Source organism: Meleagris gallopavo, chromosome 8 (assembly GCF_000146605.3).
Source record: "Meleagris gallopavo isolate NT-WF06-2002-E0010 breed Aviagen turkey brand Nicholas breeding stock chromosome 8, Turkey_5.1, whole genome shotgun sequence".
NCBI classification, from domain to species: domain Eukaryota; kingdom Metazoa; phylum Chordata; class Aves; order Galliformes; family Phasianidae; genus Meleagris; species Meleagris gallopavo.
The window spans coordinates 16330353-16340343 of NC_015018.2; the positions used below are offsets into that span (position 1 = coordinate 16330353).

Below are 9991 nucleotides of genomic sequence, written 5' to 3' on the forward strand. Positions count from 1 at the left end.
GGGATGCCGGCACGCTGCTTTTCGGGGCGCGGCGGTGCGGAGCCGTGCGTCCGGACGCCCGCACAGGTACCACGGAGCTTACCGGGGTGTGAGGCGGGAGGGCAGCGGCTGCCTGCGCTTGTTGGGGCGCACCGAACTTGCCCCTGGTGACGCTGAGCTGGGGTGCTCCCGCCCGCTCCCTCCCATCCTCAGGTGCCCGTCCTACACTTAACCTCCGTTCGGTCTTCCGAGCGCAGTCAGAGCTGCCCCGCGGGCAGGGCGCTGCCGCTCCGTGCAGGACCGAAGGGCCGATCATCCTTGGAGCCGAGATGAGGATCGATGCGCCTAGGCGTGACTGAGGAGGAGATGCGGCCAGGGGAGAAGGGGAAATTTTCCACTGTCGTCACTGCTCGGCATGGTGACTGCCGTGCCAAACCTGCAGGGCAGAGCAGGCTGCTCTGGGATGGGAGCAGGGCAGTGAATCCTGAGGTCAGTGGTCTGTAGAGTGCTACCCGGGGGAGTCAGGCTGAGAAAGTCCAACTGTGTCCCCAGTTCTGAGGTGGGAGCCAGCCCCACTTCCCACATCTGCTCCTCATTCACCCAGCATGTAGATCATCTAAGCACTGTGCCCCTGAGCTGGGAGTAGGACCCCTTCCCGTGGGGCTGCCTGCATGCTGGGGTTTAATTCATTAACAGCTGTGAAGTGCTCTGGGCTCCCAAGCTGGAAAGTAGCACAGATAGTGCTGACTGCTAAGCAGCGCTGGGGAGGAGGGGGCCTGAACTGGTTTTGTATCTAAAGGTTCAGCAAAGCACAAGATTAAGCTATGGAACAAAGATACAGAAGATCTAAGGCTTCCCAGACTGATCAGTTGCGTAAAAGTCAAATCCATGTCTGAGATGCACAGTCAACAGCTGTGAATGAAGACCTGGGGGCTGGGCTGAAATCACACCTACAAGAGGATGGCTGGGTCCCAGGGCTAAGCCTCTTGCTTAGGACACCAGTTTGCTTCCCTCCATGCTGGCTGGGCAGCTGTGCTCCTTTGGCTGCTGCAGTCCAAGTGCAGCCTGCAGGCATAGGCATCCCCAAGCACGGCACTGTGAGCTCCCACATCCCCGGGTGGTGAGGACACCCAGGCAGGCTGAGCTCTGCCTGTGGAGCATGGCTGCAGGAGTTGTCAGGGAGGTGGCTTCCAGCAGCTGTGTTTGCCCAGCAGGGCAGCATCACTGCCTTAGCTCAGCAGAAGGGGCACAGCAAGGCATGCTGGTGAGGGGGATGTGGTGCACAGCTATGAAAGCACAAGCTTTAAGTGTTTTGGTTCCTTTTGCAGGAAACTCTTGAGTGTTTACGCACGTTATCTTGTAGCAGATAAAGTTTGTGTCTGACTCACGCTGCCACCTGCTCTCAGGCATCATGCTGCCTTTCTCTTGGGACTTCTGCAGCCAAAGAGGGAGAAAATGTAGTCCCCCATTGATGCTCCTTCCTGATGCTGCCCAGTCACAGGGCCTTGTGCCCTTGAAGCTGCTCAATGCTGCCCTGCTGTCCCCAGCCTTCTTCCAGCTGTGGGTGGGAGTCATCCCTCCTCCCTGGTGTGTTAGCACCTGCGCTGGGCAGGCTTGGGAAGAGCCCCAAGACCTTTCTTTTGTGCTGCTGGAGCTGCCCGTGAGCTGCCCCTGGGCTCTGGGAAGCCCCTCTGAAGCCTGCCAGCCCTTCCCCTCCCCTGCTGTGCTTAGAAAACGCATGTGTTCCTGCAGCACTAAAATTAGCTGGCCAGCTGTGCGTGCAGAGGAGCTTCAGTTCCCAGGTGGGGGACCCAGGTTTGTAGAGGAGGTAACATTCTATGTAGGTTAATGGGACTAGCGCTGGCTACTGCAGGGAGAAAATACTTTCCTCATTTCTCTGCTGCCCAAGCCTGCAACAGGACCAAGGAGCCAAAGTCTACAGCGGGCAGAGAGAGCACATTCTCCCACTGAGCCTGGCAAAAGCTGCCCAGGAGTTACCTGGCCCCTCTGCCTTTTATGCAGCTCCCTGCCCAGCACTTTGCATATTCCAGCTGCCCCAAGGCCCTGTGCACGGCCAGGGCTCCCGAGGGAGTGATGGAGAAACTGCAGCCTGCCCCTGACACACCACCTCGGAGGTGCCTTTTGCTCCCACTCCCCAGCACGGTACTGATACAGAGGCGTCTGAAAAGCGGCTGTGGGAAGCTCCGCAGCTGCAGAGGGAACAGTCCATTTTTAGCAGCTCAGCCTCCCCGCTGCAGGCAGCGATGTGCAGGGAGGTGCTCCCACATCATCAGGTGCAGCACTGCAGCCCCTGGCCCCACAGTGCTGGCCTGCACCAGGTGAAGAGCTTGACCCTCCACACAGCAGATTGCTGGAGCATGTGCTTACTGCCCTATCTCGTGCAGGCTGAGATCTGATGAGATAATGCAATCGTGCCTGCTTGGGCATCTTTTGGGGTGGAAGCTGAGCTGCAGCACCTGCACTGAGAGTATCCAGCTGTAAGGTACTGAGGGTTTCAGAATGAGCCTGCAGAGGGACCTGTGGGGTTGAGATGCCCCTGAACAACGCAGCCCTGGGGGAGGGCAGAGATTCAGGGTCTTCATTTTGGACGTTTCTCTTCTGGCAAATGCCTTTTCTGGAGCTGGGTTTAAAATTAGGGAAGAATTTTTTCTAGCTCCTTTCACAGGAGAAGCGTGGGCCAGGAGGGAGGACAGCCCTATTGAGCACTGCTGGTAACCCCTTAATGATGGGGCGAGCAGCACAGCCAGGAATAGACCCACAAAGGCTGAAAACAGAGCTCAGCTCTTTACCCCATGTTGCCTCTTTTTGTAAGGCACCTCCCACAGGAGTGGCGCTCGCACCCTGTGGGAACCCATTTCCCACAGCCCCAGTGCTCTCCAACCACAGCGCCTCACAGATACCGATGATTTCTGCCCTGTGGGCCCCATGGGGATGATCCCTATTCCCAGACCACCTCAGCTGCTCCTTGCACCTGGTCCCCAGCACACCCAGATCCCATAGCCTGTGTCAACACCACTTCTTCTGCTCATGCATCAGCTCAAGGTCAGGCTGTCCCCTCCGTGCTGCAGGACTGCAAGGCAGCCAGCAACCAGCTCCTCCCTGTAAGCAGCAGTGGGGATGTGCTGCTCCTGTGTTAGTCAGGGCGGTCGAGAAACAGCCACGAGAGAGAGAGGGACGCTGGGGATGGAAAGCCACCTCCCATGACCAGAGCAGCTGCCTGGAGACTGGAGGCTGAGACTCCCAGCAATTCTGTGAGGAAGAGGCCAGCCTCCTTCCTCTCTCAGGAAGGGACCAGCTCAGGCTGCTGGCACCAGGTCCCAGCGGTGGCCAAATACAGTCACTCTTAGACGTGCTGCCCCTTCCCCTGGCCTCAGCACCACAGAGAGAAATCTGTGGGTCAAGGTAACACCACTGACCCTGCCTTTTCCAGCAGCTTGACACAAGCATGAGGATGAATACCTCCACTGCATCCCATGGAGCCATCCATGTGATCCCACCTGAAGCTCTTGCCCTTGTTCCTATGGCTTGGCTGGCTAGGGAGAGAACCAAATTTACCTTGAGCAGCTCCTTGGGGAAGTCAGTGCCTCCGTTGAGTCCTTCCAAGTTGCCAATGAAGTCAGAGCAGGACATTCTTTTTCCGATGTTCTGGGAAAGTCAGGGAAGAAAAACATGAGTTTTATCTTGGGGCCAGGGGACAGCAGCTGGCAGGAGCAGCCTGGGGCTTGGGGAGGCTGCCTGAAGGCATGGGAAGCTGCCTGCCGTGTTCAGACTGGGGGCCTTAAGAAGCTTCCTTTCTCTAAACTGGGTGTGACTGCTCCCAGCACCAGCAAGGCTTGGGGTCTCGCTCCCACCCCGTCTTCCTGTTCGCTTTCCTCTTCCTTCCTCACCTCCCTCTGTACCTTCCAACTCAGTGTATCTCCTTCAAAGCCCTGTTCTCTTCTCCACCATCTCCCTCTCTCATTCAGTCTTTATCCTCTCTCATCCCCAGATGTGCTGGGGCTGCTCACCCCTACAGGTCTCCAGCATACACAGCTCTGTCTGGGGCACCTGCGGGTGGAACAGAAAGGGCAGGGGACAGACGGGGCTGGAGGCAGGGTGAACTTACGTGTCCATGCAGATCTGTGTTCAGCAACATCAGGGCACAGGTCAGGGTGTGGGCTCCGTCTGCAGCACAAGCACAGGGCAGGAATTAGAGCCGCTGGGCACAGATGGAAGTTCTGAGCCCGCTCCTCCCAGCTAAGCAAGTGGCACACAGCATCAGCACGGTGCTGGCGGCACCCAGGTGAGGAGAGAGGAGGCCACTGGATTAAAGCTGGTCCCCAGATTGAGCGTGCAGCCCTGCAGCCCCTCAGCCAGGCAGTGATGCTGCAGCTAACATTGCCCAGCCCCTAGCATGGGTACAGTGGAGCAGCACAGCCTTCTTCCAGCCAGCTAGCCAAAACCTCACCTGCCCAGAGCCACACTAGAGCAGACTCAGCACATGAACACACACAGGGGGAGTGCAAAGACATATAACACTGAGGTGAAACAGTGCAGGCTGGGTGCTCCTCTGTGCTGCCCTGTGTGCTGGGCAGCAGCACTTTCTCACCTGGCTCTTCCCTGAGCCGTGGGTCTGAGCTGGGCTCTGTGTGCTCAGGAGGGCCTTCTCTCGCCTCGTGTGCTAATCTGCTCAAGGTCAGAATTAAGGATGTGTTGAGCCCTAATTATGCATCTTCCAACTGGAGCAGGTTTTTTTTTTAAAAAAAAAAAGAAGTCTAAAATGTCTGTCATTTGAGGGAAATGTGTATTGGGCTGACTCCTAAGGCACCAGTTCACGCTCTCAGACTGCATTCTACTTTCATTTTGAGCACTCCCATTGAGCTGATGAGAACTTGAATGAACACACGCACACCCACATGCACACTCACATGCACACAGAGCTTCTTACCTTCAGAGGAGATGGCATTGGGATTGCACTCATAATAGCGCTGGGAAAAATGAGCAAGCACTCGCTCTCGCTCCTGTGTCTCTCCCATCAGGGCCAGCTCCTTTAGGAAGGACCTGAAGAAGCAGCAGCAGCAGCGTTGGTTGCACATGAAGCCCAGCAGCAGTCCCTCTGACCCCCCTGTCCCCTCCCACAGCCTCCACTCAAGGCCCTGCATCCAGCCCACAGCATTCAGCCCTGATGGCACATTGGGTTCTGGAAACTACATCGGGGGAGGAGGTCAGGGTTAGGGTTAGTGATCTGGGCTTAGGGCCTGGAAACCCAGCCCTAGGTGAGCCTGACTGGGGAGCTAAAACCAGGGACGATCCTTTGTGCTTATGTGGCTGAGAGACTGCTTTGGGACCCAAGTCTGTGTGGTCTGCCTGCTCCTGCAGATCTCTGTGGGGGTGAGGAGATGCAGAGGGCACGATCTGCTGGGATCCATTCAGGTGGCCATGACGCATGCACATGGCTGCACTCAGACTGTCTGACCTGAGGGCCTGGTCCAGGCTCATCCCTGTGAACACGAAGAACTTCAGATATTCTCCTGCCACCATCTTGCTGAACTCGTTGCTGAAAGAAAAAGGGGGAGCGAGAGTGGGATCGACCAGGCTGGGAGGACATCAAAATGCAGACAGGGATGGGATGGATTCAGGTGGGCTGGGTACCTCCCAGGAGACATAACAGCAGGGCTGTGGGAAGCATGCTGGAGACAGAGGCACCCCAGCATCCCATGAAATTCAGAGGGGTCACCCACAGATCCAGTGGGAATATTCAGTATATCAGTTAGCTGGTTCCCTGTTCTCTGACACCTTGCTGAAAGTGCCTGAGATGCAGTGCGAGTAGGAAGATACCAAAACCTGAATGTTGCCTTTAGAGGAACATCTGGTATAGACAAGCTGTCACAAGGACAGGTCTTTGGGGTCCTGCCAGTGGTTCCTTGACAGCCCAGTGCCATCAAGGGAAGCATGGAGTGGATATGCTGGAGTTACTGCAGGAAGGAATGATGCAGGATGGGCCATTCCTTGTGAATACCCACACCTACTTCTTCCCCAAGTGGCGGGCCACATCTGCTTTTTTAAAGCCATCCAGGTTGTAGAGCCGCTTGGCCAGGCGTTTGGCAGCCTCCAGATCAGCCTTGTGCCCATTGGAGAGTGTGTCGGTGCTGCCCAGGGCCAGCTGCTCTATGCTGTCCATCTCCGAGTCCGAGTCAGAAACCAGCTGGCTCAGGGGGTGCTCGCTGCAATGGGAAGGGACACACCACGTTAGTTTGCCCACAGATCCCCTGCTTGCTCAGCCTCTCAGGGGATGCAGGTCTGCGCCCTGCTCCGGGGGCCAGCAGCTCTGCTGGGCCATACTGGTTAGAGGTGCTCAGTGGTCAGGGCTAAGTGCTAAGGGAAGGCTTGGAGGTGAGTCTGGAAGAGAGGAGGTGACAAGACCAAGGCCCTCAAAGCCATGTCCAAACCAGCCATGGTCAGACAGGACAGCTGTCTGAGCTGCGAGACTTCGTGTGCGGGCTCAGGCTCTGCCAAGGCCAGCTGCAGCAAGACGTGGAGTGGAAATGTGCACACACTGTACTCTGTATCGATACGCCTTTTTTAACCCAGGCAAGCTCCTTGTGCTGCTCTCGGGTGCAGTTTCTGCCCCAAACAAGAAGACCATAATTCCTGCACTTGGCTTTTCCCATCCACAAACTTCAAAGCGATTCACAGAGGGAAGAAGCGAGGTACAGAGAGCAAAGATGAAGGAGAACCCCCCCAGCCTCCGGCACAGCACGGTGTGCTGGGGCTGCTCCTCAGCTCTCAGCCCCGCTGCCTTACATGGCCATGCTGGGAGCGCGCTCTTGGCTGCCTCTAGCACTCTGACTCAGCCGCACACAAATTATCCCAACAAAAAGTAAGTTGAATCTAATCAACAACGAATGTTAAGCAATTCTGACCTCGCCCAAATTTTCTGGCAGACCTCGCACTGTTCCAATCTGATTTATTTTTAAGTCTCTAATTGACTTTTAAGAAGGCCTCCTCTCCTGAGCCAATTACCCATGCCGATCTCTAAGGACAAAGCTGTTCCTCACTGCCTTTGGGCTGCAGCTCATGCTGTCCCAGAGGAGCCCCATGCAGCAGGGACAGGCTGCCCCACGCCTCAGGGAGCTCTTGGCATCCTAGCGGGATGGGGAAGTGTCTGGGCACAAACCTGTGGCAGGATGTGTCTGTGGCCATCACAGCGCTGGCACCATGTGAGTCTCAGGGGAGATGCACAGACCTTGGGCCACTGTGGGGCCTGGCAGCTCCAGGCCATGGCTGCTGGAACAGAGCTGCTGTGCCCTCAGCCAGAACAGCGATATCTCTTTTCAGGAGCAAGAAGTAAATCCAGTTGCATCTGCAAGTCATGGCTGAGAGAACTCGATCTGCAATCATGGGAGCACAGCACTGTCCCAGCCCATCCCAGCAGCTCCAAGGTTGCCTTTCTGGCCACAGACTACAGGCTACAAAACCCAAGCGTTCCTTCATCACTGCCTGCAAAGTAAGCGGCTGCCCAGACATCCTGAAGACCTTTTCATTCTTCTCAACCAACATCACTGAAATCTCCCCATACCCTTCTGGGCCTTGATGCCCTCACTGAAGGGCTGTCCTCCCTGCCACAGCTGCTGCATGGCACCTCCTGCAGTGAACCCAGCACTCAGAGACTCCTCTACAACTTCTTCCCAAGCTGCACTCAGCTTTCCCATCTAGTGCCAACCTCCAGCTGTGGGGTCACCTACAAAACCTCCTTGACCTTCCACATCTCCATCTCACAGCAGATTCCCAGCCTGTGGTTGTGGCTCTTTCCTGGCTTCTTAAAACTAGCATGCAGGGATTGCGGTCTGTTTCCTAAAGTCGCTCTACCTGCAGGATCTGCCATCCCTTCCCTCACCAAGTCCCACTTCTGACTTAGGTCTTTATATCAGCAGAACATGACCTTACAGCTGTATGAGCAATGCCAGGCTCCCAGCCACACTATGAGGTGGGCTTTCTCCCAGTGCTCAAGCCACTGTCATGATGCTACATGAGGGGGATCCTCCCTGCAGCAACAGTGTGGGCAGTTTGGCTGTGCCCCACTGATGGCAGCCTTCTACCCCAGTTGGTTGGAGAATGCCTGTCCTGCAAGGAGAAAAGCAGGAACCCAACCCTCAAGCAAACAGCAAGCAGAGCAAAGAGCATACATCCACGTCTGAGGCAACTGAGGTGACGCTAATCTTCTTGCCAATGACCTAATGTCTCAGGGGATTTTTTAGTGTACTTTCTAAGTGACATTTCAGTTTGGCTTGAAGAAACACGGAGATAATAATTTTACTTTAGATGCATTTCCAACTCGAGAACCGGTCTGCACTTAAGGAATAATGATCAAATTTGGTATTGTATGAGCATCTCCAGCGTGCCTGGCATGAGTCACCATGGAGCAGACTCAGGGTGAGCACAGCCCTGCCAGCACAGCACAGTCACCGGCACCCACAGTGCCCACAGCACAGCCCTGTTCCTGATGGGTGCCCACTTGGTGGGCAGCAAGGCCCCCACAGCTGCTGCCAGGGCTCAGGGCAGGGCCCAGCAGCAATAAAGTGCTTCAGGAGCAATTCTGCAATGAAAGAACTGAAGATAGCCCATATGTAAGGTCCACATGCCTCACTTCTTGGTCCCAAATACTCCTTAACAAAACTGTTTCTCTTCTGACCCCCAAATATTCCAACTTCAGACTGTTATTATTCTTTTACCAGTCACAAATACATCTCTGGGCCCAAATTCTCCTTCATTCGTGCACCAGCCACGCTTCTCTGAGCCCACATGCTCCTGCCCAGGGCCCTACTCCTTCCATGCCTCCAGATTTTCCCTCTCTGAGCCCCATACTTCCTTCTCAAGGCCAAATGCACATCTCCTGGACCCAAACACTCACTGTCTCACCTCAATATCCCTTCTCTGGTGAGAGCTCAGAGCACTGCAGGAAGAACTGGAGCACTTCCCTGCGCTGCAATGCAGCATGTTGCTGTAGGAGCTACGACCTCCACCTTGTCACAAGGAGCTTGCCCAGCACCGTGGAGCAGCAACAAGCTGTCAGCTCAGCTGAGCCTGCACTAAAGGTGCCCACCAGCCTCCACTGCCAGGGGGGATATATGTGTGTGGGGGAACCCTCACCAGCACCCTGCTCCTCAAGACTACTCAGCCAGGTGCCCATTGGACCCAGCCAGGGGCATTCTGTTGAGCCTCCACGTTACCCAGATCCTGTCGCCACATGAGACACCTGCTCAAGCAACTCAGAAATGCCTACCACAAACCCTTCTTCCCCAAAAAGGGCCATGGGATATCTGGATTAATTCCTGCAGCATGGATGGGGCAGGGAGGCAGTGAGGTGCACGGGGCAGCCCAGCACTGCCTCGGTTCTGGTGCCCCACACGTGTGGCTCTGTGCCCGGTGCCTCCGCCCAGTACACCCTAATATCTCTGCTAAGAATGTACCAGACCGGATCTTCGGCTGAGCTAAATAAATGCAGCTCCCTCCACTGCTCTCGGCGGAGTGACTTTGATTTATGACAGCTGAGATCTGGGCTGGTTCATTTCTTGCAAAATTGAAGTTGGGCTGGGAGGACACTTGAAGGTCAGCCAGGCCGGCCTCCAAGCGTGGGCAGAACTGGTGCTGCTGTCCTCGTCCAGCAGCTGTGCCCAGCCGGCTCCCAGATCGCCCAGCAGCCCCGCCAACGTCGCCGCGCCCACAGACAGGTAGGACCCAACCTGGGGCACCGTGCTCCTCCTCGGCGCCGTCTCACACAGCTGTTCTGCCACCCCGCAGCACGGCCCTCCTCCCGGCTGCCGCCGGTCCTCGCCCAGCCCCGTGCCACCGCCGCTCGCGGGGACCGGGATGGTCTCAGCGGGGGCCGTCCTCTCGCGGACCAATTTCAGGAGGCGGCGGCTCGCAGGGCCGTAGATCCCGTTACTCACCAGGCGGGCGGAGGGGCGGCTTCTCTTTCAGACACGCGGATGCCATGGTGCTACCCGGGGAA

The 9991-nt window shown here is 56.3% G+C and overlaps 1 protein-coding gene across 2 annotated transcripts in view; it reads right to left on the minus strand.

Annotated features, from left to right (window-relative positions):
* The window catches only part of PSD (pleckstrin and Sec7 domain containing), a 34277-nt gene that overhangs the window by 8828 nt on the left and 15458 nt on the right, over nucleotides 1–9991 (minus strand). Inside the window, exons 1-6 of one of the 2 annotated variants that reach the window (XM_010714433.3) lie at nucleotides 9930–9991; nucleotides 6009–6203; nucleotides 5456–5536; nucleotides 4928–5040; nucleotides 4106–4164; nucleotides 3556–3645 (exon numbers count right to left, since the gene is read on the minus strand). In XM_010714433.3, coding sequence (XP_010712735.1) covers nucleotides 3556–3645; nucleotides 4106–4164; nucleotides 4928–5040; nucleotides 5456–5536; nucleotides 6009–6160 — 495 coding nt within the window. In that variant the 5' untranslated portion in view covers nucleotides 6161–6203; nucleotides 9930–9991. The remainder of the gene's footprint in view (nucleotides 1–3555; nucleotides 3646–4105; nucleotides 4165–4927; nucleotides 5041–5455; nucleotides 5537–6008; nucleotides 6204–9929) is intronic. The other variant, XM_031554426.1, reaches the window with a different exon arrangement.